At 41.8% G+C, this 14,416-nt stretch overlaps 1 protein-coding gene across 4 annotated transcripts in view; it reads left to right on the top strand.

Annotated features, from left to right (window-relative positions):
- Positions 1 to 14,416, top strand: part of LOC134175573 (TAF5-like RNA polymerase II p300/CBP-associated factor-associated factor 65 kDa subunit 5L) — a 52,002-nt gene that overhangs the window by 2,161 nt on the left and 35,425 nt on the right. For all 4 annotated transcript variants that reach the window (XR_009969046.1, XM_062641686.1, XM_062641688.1 and 1 more), the window contains exons 2-4: positions 2,602 to 2,746; positions 6,257 to 6,361; positions 9,006 to 9,730. Coding sequence is in view for 3 of the 4 variants with exons in the window: in XM_062641686.1 (XP_062497670.1) it covers positions 2,605 to 2,746; positions 6,257 to 6,361; positions 9,006 to 9,730 (972 nt within the window). In the remaining variant the exon portion in view is untranslated. The remainder of the gene's footprint in view (positions 1 to 2,601; positions 2,747 to 6,256; positions 6,362 to 9,005; positions 9,731 to 14,416) is intronic.

Below are 14,416 nucleotides of genomic sequence, written 5' to 3'. Positions count from 1 at the left end.
TGAGGGCTTGATAAAGAATATTTGTAGGAATGCTGCTTTTGCTCCTCTTGCACTTTTCATGCATGTTTTCCCTATCTCTGTGACATTGCTCTTTGTGAAGCTCACGGTGAAATATATAGGCAAAGTGAATGAAGAAACAAGTACCTGAAATGAAAGTAGGAGTGGTGGCATGTCTGCTGCTAACGGGTGTTTCTTGGTGAAGATGAATTTCCTGTGAGGTAGTTCCTGTTCTGTCACCTGGGAATAGGGAAGGAGATCCTGCTTGTAACACCCACTACTGTGACTGCCAGGAGTACACAAGGTATGTGAAGGGAGCAAGAAACTGTACAGATTGCATAAAGCAGCTGCAGACGGCACCTTGCTAGACTTGGCTGAAGAAACTGGGGCTTCCCTGTTATCCCTAAAGCTCTGAAAAAGCTCGGGTTTAAATCATCTGCCAGCAACTGCTCCTTTCACAGGCTGTTCTCTCTTCCTGCTAAAATGTCAGATCCTGCTGTTAAAATTTGGGGTTACTGCTTTTTTCCCTACCATTTAAAATTTACCATTTTCTCTGTTCATCATCTGTTTGTTCAGCAGCTTAAAAAGGCTGATCTCAATGCTGCTCTTGTTTGTCACTGTCATTTCAAAGGGCCCTCTGGAGTTCTGCATCTTTCACATGCCAGTTTTTGGTTTCTCTGATCCATTATGAGTTTATGAAGAATTACCTGTACTCACCAAATCTAACCTGGTGCAAACTGATCCCAGAACTGAAGCAAAACAAAAGAATGGGCAAGGGTATTTCTCAATGCTCTCTCTTTGCAATTAAACCGCAGACTTGATATGGATGTGCACAGTTCTGACTGAGTAAACCACTTCAGAAACATTTAGATGAATCTGTTCTGTGCCATTTGGGGAGTGAATTTCTTTTGGATTATAAGACAGATAAAACAATCTAGATGCAAATTCTCCAAAACAGTTTCTGGACTTGAAATCTATGAGATATCACCTATGCATCTATGAAAGCATCTCAAATATAATTATGTTGCCACCCAAACCTAAACTGTACAGCAGCGTGCATGCAGAGGTCAACCTGGGCAAGTCACTTGCACGTGAGTCCATGCTGCTGGCTGAAATGCAGAATGGAACGTAATACATTCTGAAGCTTAGTTAAGGGTGTTTTCTAGGTGGGTACTAAGATGCTGGTCTATTCCTGTGTTCATCTTTCTTCATGATCTTCATTAAAATTCTATCTTCCCTACAGTTTTGTCCAGCAGAAGTGTTGTATTTGAGACAGTGTAAGAGTCGAATGCAATTTGTTTAATTGCAAGGAAAATGAAAAAGGGGTTTGTTTTTGGAGTGGAAAAAGTTGTGGTTGAAACTCATTTTAATAGGTCTCTTCGGAAATGCTTTGAAAACTCCACTTTGCTGATGCCCCTTCACCACAGTTATTTCACCTGTGAGAAAAAATGGAAATCTTAAGGTTTTTGCAAAAGCATGAGGGTTTGCAATGTCGTGTATCTGTTTCCAGGAACTTTTGCTTAAACTTGGCATCCCTGTCTGCTTGGAACTTCACAGAGGGCTTATTGTTCTACCAACTGGGATAAGCACTAAAGTGTGCATGGGTATTCAAAATGGCTTCATTTGCAATCATTTTTAATGCCGTGATTTTGTGGGAAATACAGTTTGTGTAACAGGAAAAGGGCATCCTTCTCTGTGTCTCTGAGAAGTTGTGTTTCATCAGATTTAGCTACTCAAACCAGAAAGCATGCGCACTTGTGGAACACATGCAAGTCACTAGTAGTGGAGCCGTAATGTGTAGATTCAGGCTTTACCTGTTACTCTGATAGAATAAAAACATTCCTTAGTTATGCTTTATTTAAAGCCTTTTAGGTTGTCTAAACCTATGTGTAAAATCAATGGCTATTGCAAAGTACTGGTGGCAGTCAGGGACTACTCAAATTGCAAGGGAGTGATTGCCTTTATCTTGGTGAGGTTCTTTTATTACAAGCCACGGGCTAAAAGCATTGGGCTTTCAGTTTTGAGATACTACTACTAAGTGGTGTCTGTGAGGACTTTTATGGGAGGGAATTCTAGAGAGATGGGGGCAGGTGAAAAAGGCAAAAGGCTCTGCTTTTGTTTTAATTTCTGTTTACTTATTTTTTTTCTGGGGATTTACCTGACTGAAGTGCAGTTCGTTTTTTGGTTGGTCAAGCAGAGGAGTCAGAAGATGACTGAACACCAAAACAGCCACTGTAAAAACGCAAGGAGGAGAAACACTCCTTTTTCATCAGCTGTTTTTAACAGAAAACAAATGCTGCAGCTCACCACTGCACTTTTAGTCCAGAATCCTCAAAAGTGGTTTTGGTTCCTTGGTGACAGTAGTGGAAAGAGGCAGCAAAATATCTTCAGGGATTTGATTCAAAGTGTTTAGTTACACCTCAGTACTGAGAGGCAAATGCATGAAAGGTTTTTCTCTTATTTCAGTAATGAAGTTGTTTGACTTCAGCAATGAAAATACTGAGCTGTTTGTTTTCTATCAGTTTATCTTAGCGTATGGAGAATGTTTCTTTTGGCATATACCTACCCAGCAAGAGCCTCATCATCTCTTTCTTTTCTCTTGAGGTCATGAAACGCGTACGCACAGAACAGATTCAGATGGCAGTGTCCTGCTACCTCAAGCGCCGTCAGTATGTGGACTCGGAAGGTCCCCTAAAACAAGGGCTGAGGCTGTGTCAGACTGCTGAAGAGATGGCAGCTAATCTCACAGGTAAGGCTGTTGTGTTTTCCACACATGCTTCTTTGCAGAGTTGTGACAAGTTTGAGTATGTACATTGGTAACTGTGTGAATTTGTCTGCATACATGGACAGCTCTCCTTTTGAAATAAGTTTCCCAGTGTGCAGTTGGAGTGAGATAGGAACTTTTGAACAATAAAAATATGTATGAAAGTGTAACAGTGTGAGATTCATGGTCAGTGAAACAGCAAGCTGAAATGGGGGTATAGGAAGGGCATATGTCAGTGTAGTGGAAGATGCTTACGTTGTATCCCAAAGAACATGAAGTCTAGCGAGTAGTGGTGCTTTGGGATGAAGGTGAGAAGAACCTAGATGAGGAATTAAGTGGAAGCATGAAAATCTGCTGTACTTTTGTACTCCAGGAGGGCTATGGCATATGACATGGCAGTGATACAGACTGATTTCTTTCTCTGCTCTGTCCTGGGAAAAAAAAAAACAACAAACAAAAAATCCTTCAGCGGGTGAGACAGTTTATTTCTCTCCATGCCCTTCTTCCTCTTTCTTAAAGGCTTTGGAACCCTGCTATACTACTTGCTTTTCAAATTGTGTCTGCAACAGTCTTCATAGTAATTATTTTTGTTACAGCAAACTATGTTATCGCTTGAGCTTGTACAAATATTGAAAGGATGCAAGCAATGTAGAGGTTATAAAGATTAAATTTAATTGTAAAACTGAGAAAATACTGGGCTGACCTTTGGGTGAAAATGCAAGGAGTAAATGCTTTTGTAAACAAAATTGCTTAGATTGTGACAGCATCCCAGGCTAAGAGTGATGGAGACCTTAGTTACTGGTGATACAACTTGATTTGACAAAGCATTAGTTGCTGTATAACTCTCTGCTTGTAACTAGGTAAGATTGGATGCCAAAATAGCTCTTCCCACCTCTATAGAGTATTTTGCCGTAGTTATAATCCAAAGATGAGTGACTGGTAAGTAAATGTCTAGGCTGACTTTCTCAGGGGCTTAAAGGAAATTGGGTAATATTTTGTTGTTACAAGTGACTTACGTTTTAGTACTTTTCATTTCCTTGCTGTTTTCAAAGTAACTATCAGAAGTTTGTTGTAACTCCCTGAAATAATTCTGGGGGAAATGGGGGAGGAATGAAACCAAAGTAAAATGTTATATTATTTTTGATGGGAGATTTTGTGGGAGAGGTGGGTAGAAGGGTCAGTGTTGAAATGGGACCAGAACTTGGGGTGAACCATGCCAGGAAGGCACAGAAGTATCTGAAATAGGAGAGATGAATTGGATTACAAGCCCTTGCGTTTGCATATGGCATCATCCAGGAAAGAAAATGGTTCAGGAAAGAGTGTGAATGAGTGTCTGATTGGGTTTTGTCTTTTTTACTAATCTTCCACCAAATGTTATTACTAAATTTCTTACTAGTCTGTGTGCTCCTGCCAGTGCAAGGGTTTTGTGGCTGGTGATTCAGAGCTTAGTCATCAGTTTTCATTAGAACTGAAAATGGACTGTTCTCATGTATTTAGCTGCATACTGCTTGTCAAACATGCTCATAGTAAGCTGTCAGTAAGTATACTGCATTTCCATGAATAACTGTTGAAAAAGAAAATCCCAGCTTATACTTACTCTGAAAACAGAGTCTGAAAATACTTTCTGCTGCAGTCCTGTTAGTTTTGCAGACTGATTGAAAACTGACCAGATTATAAAACCTTCATTGCTTTATTTCAGGGAAATAAAAGGCCATCATATTTTTATTTTTCTTTGCTTTTACAATAGCTGACATTGAAAACTGTCACTAAACATTGTTGAGTTACTGTATGTGTATGCATGCAGTCTACTTTTCTCATGCTGAATATTGATTACACTAAATTTCGATTCCAAATAGCAGCGGTTTTTACTTTAGCCGTTAAGTAATACCAGTATGTGAGCCTCAAGTTCTTACCGGCTTTGGCTTTCTGAAGCAGCCAGGCTGTAGAAAGCAAGTGCACTGTATCTCTTATCTTTTAATAGGTTGTATTTGTTTATTTCTAAACTGATTAGAGAGAAGACAGGGTATTGGTGCGGGAATCTGTATTTGTTCTTTCCTATGAGTGGATGATGAGCACAGTCCTCTGCTTCCAAAGGTGAATTCAGCTTGCCCTGGGGAGCTGGTAAACATTCCTCCTGTATTTCCATAAGCTCCAGGAAGACAAAGTGTCTTACCAGAGAGAGTGCAAGAGAAAGGGGAGAATAGCAACAGGCTGCCTGTACACCATGTGCTGATCTCTTTCTAATTAGCAGCATTGAGATGAGCTGGAGGCTGGCCTATCTCTCTTTAGCATGCGAACATTTGATGATGTTGTTTATAGACTTCCAGGGCTGTCAGAGTTGTACCTCTGTGCATGAGCCAAGTGCTGGAACAAAAAGCGATCAATCGGGAGTAGGAAGGCAAAGAGAGAGGATGTGAAGCAGTGAGGGGGCAGGGGAGACTGAAAGAAGTTGAAGTGAGAGTAATGAAAACAGGTTTTGTGGAGGGGAGGATAGCTACAGATTTTTTAAAATGTAGGAAAGGAAACCAGTGAAACTCTTTGCCTTTTCATGCTCTTAGAAGAGCAGACAAATAAACATACGGGTTATCATTTTGTAACTTGTGTTTCTAATCACTAGTACTTGTATATGCTGAGGTTATGTTGGTGGGTGTCTGTAAACTTGCACAAAGTCCTCTGTTGGATTCTGAGAGGTCAGCAGGAGAGCAAAGGTTTGGTGCTGGAGAAGGAGAAGCCAGTTCCCTTTCTAAATAGCTCAAAACCACTTTTACCAGCACTGATACTGATTCTGAAAATCATTTTAACACCATTGCAGGAGACCTTAATAACTGGAGACCTTAACCAGCTGCCCTATAACCATAAATCCTCAAGGAGGAGGACATCTTCTGATTAAAAATTACTATGTGTTTGCTTAGAGATTCAGTGTGTTTTCACCACCACCTCTGGAGACTAGTGTATGATAATGATTGTCATTTGTTGTAATTAACAATGACTGGGACAAGGAATTTGAGACTCTGGGGCGGTGCCACTGCAGACCTCCTGTCCATGATTACTGGTGGGTCCTGCTGTAAAAGAAACCTTTTTTTGGTGGAAGTTGGAGGTTGCTTTCCTCATCTTTTCTGAGTGCAGAGTAGTAAAGCCACTGAGTATTTTGTAGAACTGTTAAGTGATCTGTGATGGTGTTACTCTGAATTTCTTGGGAACTTAAGGTTGTATTTGAAAACTTAAAAGTATGTTCTTGGGGAAGCAGATGAGTAGCTGAGAGTTTTAGGTTTGTTTGGCTTTTTTTAAGTTTTCAGTTTAAGTTTCATTCACGATCTGTTTAGGTGCTTAATGCCATGTTTAGATGCTTCAGACTATGCCATCCCCGGACAGTTTGAGAGGTGAAATGTCATCTCATGGCTGCATTACCTTGGATTTCACGAGAAGCTTTGTTTCTGGACACACATGCAAAACTCCTTAAATCCCTATTTAATTGTTACTCATTTTATTTCACAGTCCAATCTGAATCTGGTTGTGCCAACGTGGTGTCTGCAGCTCCCTGCCTGGCGGAGCCACAGCAATATGAAGTACAATTTGGACGATTACGCAATTTTCTCACAGGTAAATACCAGGAAGCAAAGGAAAGTAGATGTCTGGGGGCTTTTTTGTCATTTCAGTGAGTAAAGGACACTATAATAAAATTTAAAATCATGTCTCTAACAATGTTGAGTTCTAGTTTAGAGATTTCAATTAATACAATTAAAAATGTTTATTTTTGTTATTGTTGTCTGAGTGCTTGAGTACCTTTGGCTTTTGTAGATAGCTGACTGTTTGCCCTTTCTTATTCAAACATTTGGTCTTTGTAGATCTTCTGCACATACAGGACAAGAAGGAAGATTAGAGTGCTTTATGTGAAAGGCAGGTAACTTAGAAATGAGTGTAGTTCTCTGCTGTCTCATAGAGTAAGTTTTTAATTTTATTCATAATTGACTTATTTTTATGATGGTCTAGATTTTAAAGGGAGAATGTTCCCTTAAATCTGGAGGTATATGGTAGAAAGTAAAAAAAAAACCTCATTCTGTAGTGTGATGCAGAAGACAATCATTATTTTTCTTTTTATAATATATATAATTTTTTAATAATAGTAAAACCAAAGGTACTCCTGGGAATGTCCTTATTTCTTCTAATAGTCCCAAATGTGTGAAGAAGAAAGCAGATAAGTTTTTTACATAATAGCCCCAAGGAAAGTGAGGTTGCCACTTCACCCGCCTTTGGGTACATCTACATTTGTCCAGTGTAGGGATTTGATCCCAGTGTGCATAATGCTGTGATAATGTTCCTGATAGTTGTTGAAGGGAAAGGGAAGAAGGGAAGACAGAGGCAGAAAATACTGCTCTAGCCTTGCCTCCTAGAGCAGTTCAACACCACTGCACTTTAGTACTGGAGGTAAATCCTTATGAGGAAGTGCTAGGCATGGTTTTGGTGTTCACGTCAAGTGTTTTCATGGTTTTTGTCTGTGTTGCTCAAATTTCTTACACACATGAACTGCTTCTGTTTCTGCAAGGGAGTAACCTCCCAGCCAGCCTCAAGGCACAGCGGGACACTTGCCATCTCTGTGATGCCTGAGGAGTGGGAAGGGGACTAGGACCACTGAATAAACTAGGAATTCTTCTAGAAGTCTCTAGACTAACCGGGTGCTCAAAGCAGGGCAAAATCACGGTTTGATCAGATTGCTCAAGGCCTTCTCCAGCCACATTTTGAAAATCACAAAGTGCGAAGATTGTTCTGCACCCCTGGGCCCCAGCTGCAGGGCTGAGTGATTTGGTATTTCCCTTGCAGCAGCTTGCCTGTTGTCATCCTTTCACTGAGCACCTCTGAAAAGAGGCTGGCTCCTTTTCCTCCATAATGTCCCACTGGGTATTGCAGGCAGCAGCTGGATACCCCCTTATTCTTCTCCAGGCTAGACAGACCCAGCGCCTATAACCTCACTTCTGTTTTCCTGGGTGAATGTTTTCTTCATTCCTGTTTCTGCTGACTACCCATCTGTACTCTTTTTCCCCCCACTGCAGAGTAAGGTCCTTCCCCATGTTACATTTCTAGGAAAAAGCACCTGCTGGCTGCTTACAGCTTTTACTACACACAGACCACTGATTTCACTGGCTTTGGCTCAGTTTCAATAGGACAGGAAGGCAAATGATGCCTAAGTATGCAGATACGTAAATGCACCACACACACTCTGTAGTTAATCATCTAGAAACGGGAGAGAAGCACAGTATGGACCAGAGAAAGTCTGGAGGAGTGATCAACAGGAGAGGAAAAATAACCTAACAAAAGGGGGAAGAAAAGAATATGCCTTGGTAGTGGCAGGAGGGAAGTACAAGTTGAAAAGCAGCAATACTGTTTGAAGACCAGCAGTGCTGTTTGAGGACCAGCAGTGCCTGTTCTGTTGCAGTAATCTGGACCATGTGGTCCTCTGGTAACTCGTTGTTGTGGCCCTGTATGTTGCCATGGTGTTCTGTGGCAGCGCTCTACTCCTTACAGCAGCAGCCAGCTGAATGTGGGAGGGAAACGGCCCGAAGAAGCTGATGACAGATTAGTCTCTGGAAGGTACAGCACAGCCTCATAGGGAGTTTGTTACACTGTGTACTAGGAATTACTGCTGGGGTTTGCACATGAGCAGGCATAGAAATAAAACAAGAGCACACAGCTTATTGCAGTCCATTTTGCAAACTAGCTTCCTTAATCCTTGGGACAAATCACTTCCATCCAGAGCACCACATGCAAGTTTTACTGAAGTTGAGAGGGAGGAAAAAAGCCACCAAAGTTCAGGCCCACACAAGCTAAGTAAATAATTTTGTTAAATACTATTTTAAATATAATGAGTAAATTTTAAAGTCCACTTATTGCAATAAACAGAACACACAGTTTTCCTTCTTAAATAAATGGGGAAATTTCAGTTCTCATGTATTTTATAAGGTGGTGTTTTAATAGTTGGCCCATACCTATAAAGGGGTTTGAAATCTCCTCATTTTGTTCTGAAAAGGTCCCTCGCTGACTTGCGAATCTCTGTTCAGATCTGTAGTAGGTATAGAGTATCCCATTTAGGTTGCAGAAGAGCTTCACTTAGATGCACCAACAAAAGTCTCTTCTTGTTTGCTCTCTAATGCCACTGTCAAGGTTTCTTGCAGTAGTTGTCCTTGTCTGTTTTATTCCCAGTAGAAAATGATTGAGAAATCATTCACAGTTTGTTGCTGTTTTTATACAGATTCAGATTCTCAGCACAGCCATGAAGTGATGCCTCTTCTGTATCCCCTCTTCGTCTACCTCCATCTGAACATGGTCCAGAATGGCCTAAAAAGCACAGTGGACAGTTTTTACAGCCGCTTCCATGGCATGTTCTTGCAGAATGCCAGCCAGAAGGATATCATTGAGCAGTTGCAGACTACCATGACTATTCAAGATATCCTGTCCAACTTGAAGCTCCGGGCTTTTCTGGACAACAAGTACGTCATCCGCCTTCAAGAGGACAGCTACAACTACCTTCTTCGCTACCTCCAAAGTGACAACAACAATGCCCTGTGCAAAGTCCTGACCTTGCACATTCACCTGGATGTGCAGCCTGCCAAGAGGACTGACTACCAGCTCTATGCAGGCGGGAGCTCCTCACGCAATGAGAGCAACGGCCTGGAACCCAGTGACGTGCCAGCTTCCATTCTGCAGAATGAGGCAGCGCTGGATTTACTGCAGGACAGCATCAAACGTGTCAAGGATGGGCCCCCTTCCCTAACGACCATCTGTTTCTATGCCTTCTATAACACAGAGCAGTTGCTGAACACTGCAGAGATTTCACCAAATAGCAAGCTGCTAGCTGCTGGGTTCGATAATTCGTGTGTGAAGCTGTGGAGCCTGCGTTCCAGGAAGCTAAAATCTGAGCCCCACCTCGTTGATGTGTCCCGCATCCGTCTGGCTTGTGACATCCTGGATGAGGAGGTCTGGATACCTTTCCCTGTTCCCTCTGCCCCCACCCCTTTCTGCTTTAGGCATGCATTGCGGAGTATCTCGTATTGTCTCCAGGGAATCTGAGGCTATTCCACAACCTTTCTGCCTTGACACACAAAATTTATAGCCTACTCTTGCCCTTGTTCTTCCCTGTGGTGTTTGTAAATGGTGCAGTGAGTCTGTGCTCGGGTCATAGTTTGCTAGTCCTAGGTGCCGATCTCCCAGCTGTCCTTGAACAGATGGCAGTACACGGGCAGCCCTGTAAGGAGAAGGCTTCCTTCCCTGAGGAGCAAAGAGCCTTCTTGTGGATGGAAAGATGAAACAAGGACATGCGGGCAGTAAAAACACACTGTGGTGAATGAAAACTAGAAAGAAAGCAGCTCAGAACAACCAGTCAGAAGGGTGGAGAGAAGGGGAGAGATGCAGGAAGTGGAAAATAAAGACAAAGTAAGGAAAGAGCCAAAGGGGGCTGGTCTGAGGCCTGAGGAAGAAGGGATGCCTAAGTGCAAAACTGAATTTCAGTTATGACCTTACCCAGAGGTGAAGAGTTAGCTTGGAAAAATTACGCAAAATTTCTCTGTCAGGGAATCTGCAGTGTAGAAACTGCAGAGGCTTCCCACTCTGGAGTGCTGGAGACAAAGGCAGGGCTTTGTGTGCCTTCACATGCCAGGCTAGATGGCATCTTCTAGTTTACTGGGATGTTTTTTTCCCCTTCTAGTCACACCCTTCCTCCCCTCTTGCCATAGCTGCCCACGTAGCATCTTATATCTGGTTAGAGATCAGAATTTGTGAGTCTTCCTTTGTTTAATCACACCCTTTTGGGGGGGTGGGGGGGGTGGGTGTAACATCCTTTTTTCCACTGTTTTTCTTCTCACAAAAAATACCTAGTGGCAGGGTTCTGTTTGTTTTGGAAGAGTGTGGAGAGCTTGCAGGATGGAGACTTACATGGTTAGGGATTCCTTTGTTAGTCAGCTTGAGAAGGAGAGGCAGGCATCCAGGTGAGATAGCTGACTGATCCCCAGGTTAACCCTTTCTGCAGAGTGAGCAGGTAGGTGGGTCAGACTAGCCCAAGATAAGAACTATGGACTTGTTTTCATTATAAGCTGCAAGAGTGCACAGGACACGTGACTGTGTATTGCCTGCCATGGAAACCAAATGTCAATAACTGAAACAGAGGAGAACTCTGGTAAATCAGCAGGTCACCTCCTCTGGCTCCAGACTACAGAAAAGCAAGATACTGCCAGGTTATCCGGAGTACCTATTAGCTTTTTTTTGGCTCATAGACAGATACTTGCGTATTGTATGTGTATTATGAAACAGCCGTGGAAGTTTGAGTACAAATGGCTCCTTTGTTGGCTGTTTCAATATTTTGTGTATCCTGCAGTATTTGTCACAGATCTAAACCCAAAAACTGGTCAAAGACCAGCACAGATCAAAGTCATCATTGCCTTGAATAACTTCCACTACTGACAAAACAAATAGTGACCTGATCAGGATTTCAGAGTTAAGGGAGGATACCAGCCTGAACAGACTGCTGGTTACATCTCCCAAATGCAAATGAAAGCCTGTTAACCACAAAGGAAATAAATTCCAGTATCTGGGAGTGCTAAGTGAAAATACACAGGGACCCACCGGTGGGAAACAGACCAGCACCTGCTTGGGTTCCCCAGGAAGTGGAAGCCACAGATACCAAGACAGACCAAACAAGACCATCCTTACCAGGCTGCAGTCATCATTCATGCAGCTCAGTCAAACAGGGCCTGTGTTTCAGAGTGTCACTGCAATCTGATCAGCAACAATTCACAGCAATAAACCTGATGAAAACTGTGACAAAGAACAGAAATTCTGAATGTGCTTTGATACTGCTTCAGTGTATTCTCTCAAATAACTTGTGAGGAGATTAAACTTGGCTGGGTTTTGTAAGGTTTCTTTTGGTTGATTTCTGTAGTGTGTAAATAGCTTTGGATATTGTGTTTAAATAGTAGTGCCTGAAATAATCTTCAGCTCGATTTCTGATTTGCTGCAAGCACATAGGTCCTTTCTATGAAGATACAGAAGTCTAAAACTGTGGCAGTTTCAGTAGATCTTGTTCAGAGTGGCAGTAAAGCCACTATTGGGTTTAGTATCTCTTTGTGTGTTTATATATGTCTGTGTATATATATATAAAAATGCGGTTGAGACTTGGCAAAAGTGTTAGAAAATTACTTTTTTTGCTAGTCCATGTAAAGTCAGTGTCCCTAAGGTTAAAATTGTTTACTCAGTCTAGATTGATAATTTTGCTCAGTGTGATGCTCCAGTGTACTTCACCAATGTTGTCGTGCTTTCTGGGGGTAGGAGAGGCTTACTATCTGGGGATAAAGTAAATCCATTTTCTTTATAGTAGCATCTCACAAATGCCACTACATAGTCTCTCTTACTTAAGGTCCAGTATAAAAATTCAGTTTTACAGCTATGCAAGTGGATGTATTGTTTGTCTCTGCAGTTTTGCCATGCTCATTGCTGGTACTACGTAGATCAACATCAGAAAATAATACTGCTTATTCCAAGCTGCAAGAGTGGCAGTCTGTAAGTTTTGTGAAGATGAAAGACTTGACCACATTCAGCTCTGCTTCTAAGATTCTGCTTTTAAGTGGCAGTGGTCCTTCAGGTGGTAATGGGCAGGGATGATGCTGCCACCTTGGTGGAGGTCAGTCAGATGGAATTCTGGAAGGAGCAGTAAGAAATGTCCTGTAAAAAGAGCTCTATCTACTCCCTTATCTTTCCCTGCTAGGAAGCTCCCTGCTATAGGCAGTTAAGGGATCTTTCCTCTTGGCATCTTAAAAGCACTGCAGGATGAGATGATGACACGTGGGAAACCTGTTACTAGTTAGAAAAAGGGAGGGGACAGGGTGAGATTTCTTGGTGTGTTTCAGGGTTTTTTTAAGGTTATTGTTGCTTTTTGAGGCTTGCTCATTCCCTTGAGGCGTGCTCTGGGTGGAAGATCAAGGTAACTTTTGTCAGCAAGATAGTGTTTGCTGCTCACAAGGTTAAATGTATCAGCAGTAAGATTTCTGGGTCCAAATGACTGTCATGCAAAATCCATTACTGATTTAAGTAATAGCTGAGGCAGTCTCTCCATAGGGGTATAATTTGGAAGGTATCCTGTGTAACAAAACATGCCAACATTTTTATTCTTTTCAGTTTCTTAATAATGTCGTTTTTGCAAGTCTTGTGCTTGCTCAGGAAGACTTCTGTTCACTGTTAAATTCCTTTCTACCTCACTTTAGTAGTGTTGGTAGGTTTTACAGTTCTGTTTTATTACTTAAAATCTGTTTTAATAGTTCTTATTTTCAAAATGGATAGTTCAAATAATAAAAGGTAGCTTTTAGTGTATGTGTAGGTTATTGATTAAAAGGGGTTTATATAACTTAAATTTCTTGTCCATTCCAAGGAAATACAAATCATTTATGCTAACCTGGAGCTGCAATGACTTCAAAAGGCGCTAATGGATATCTGGGTAGTGCCCAGTGGTATGTTATATCCTGGAAGCATACACAGTGTGTGAAATGGAAATCATGAAAAAATATTAGGAAGAGGGATTCTCTGCCTCCCTGCTGATTTATAACGCAGGTTGTAACCTTTCTGTAGCTGCTGCAGATACAGATTTACATGGTAGTAGCTGTGGGATGAAAGGAATAGTGTGCTTGATCTGACAAAGAAATGAGGCTTGGTTCTGTTAGGCAGTAATTCAGTGCCTGCAGTTCCAGCTGCTTTGTTAATCTGGTCAGCAGACTGACTGCTGTAGGGAGGAAATGGAAAAATGCAGTGACTTAGAAGCATTGTAGGTATACCGTTTTCAGTGAGCTGTAACAGCAGTGTGCAGTTGATATGTTAAGTGTGTGTCAAACAGAAGTTAAAGACAAGATGTATTACCTATGACCCTATAGGAGTGTGGTTTTGAATGCTGAAGAGGCATTGCGAAATAAGCTGCTGCAGTAATGCAAGAAAAGAAGAGTAGGTACTTGTAAAAGAGAAAGAATATGTGCCTGCACGCAGCCCAAGTAGCCCTGTATGAATTTGAAGGCAAAAAAATAAGTACCTGGACTTGCAGAATTTACAGAAGCTATAGTACATTATAGGTAACTTGAATGGGCTTCCACTGGTAATCTATGTGGAGTCTTATGGCCATAATTAAATAGTATAAAATGCTGCAGGTATCAGCCTCTTCCTTTAATGTGGTATCATAGCCTAGAGATGCTGTGGATTCCAGCAAGCAATACTCTATCTGAGGTAGAAAAAGCAATTTGAATGAGAATGGGGCTTTGCATGCTAGAGCCTGCAATTTCTCTGCCTCACCTCTATAGCACAGATGAAGTTGGCTCCCAGCCACACCATAAAACTCCCATGGGCACTGACTACTCTGAAGAGAATTAGCATTACTAAACATGGCTTGCTGCTTACTACTGAACATGCAGTTGAGATGGAAAAAGGCAGTGAGCTAGCTAAACTCACCTCTGAAGGGAGATTTAAAACCACTGGAGGAGAAGTGCTTCCAGCATTATTGCTAAGTCTGAAGCAAAACTGTCTGTGGGTCCTGAGGTCAGAGGAATGAGAGACGTCATGTCAGCCAAGACAGCTGCTCAGGACACATTGATTTCTGCTGGTCACCAGCAGTCCGGCAGCCCTAGGGAACTGAGT

The sequence above is a fragment of the Pezoporus occidentalis genome, unplaced genomic scaffold (genome assembly GCF_034315485.1).
Source record: "Pezoporus occidentalis ecotype Australia unplaced genomic scaffold, CSIRO_AGI_Poc_V1 ctg7, whole genome shotgun sequence".
Classification (NCBI taxonomy): Eukaryota; Metazoa; Chordata; class Aves; order Psittaciformes; family Psittacidae; genus Pezoporus; species Pezoporus occidentalis.
Note: the sequence above shows the minus strand (reverse complement) of the source record. Positions and strands in the feature narration are given on the sequence as shown.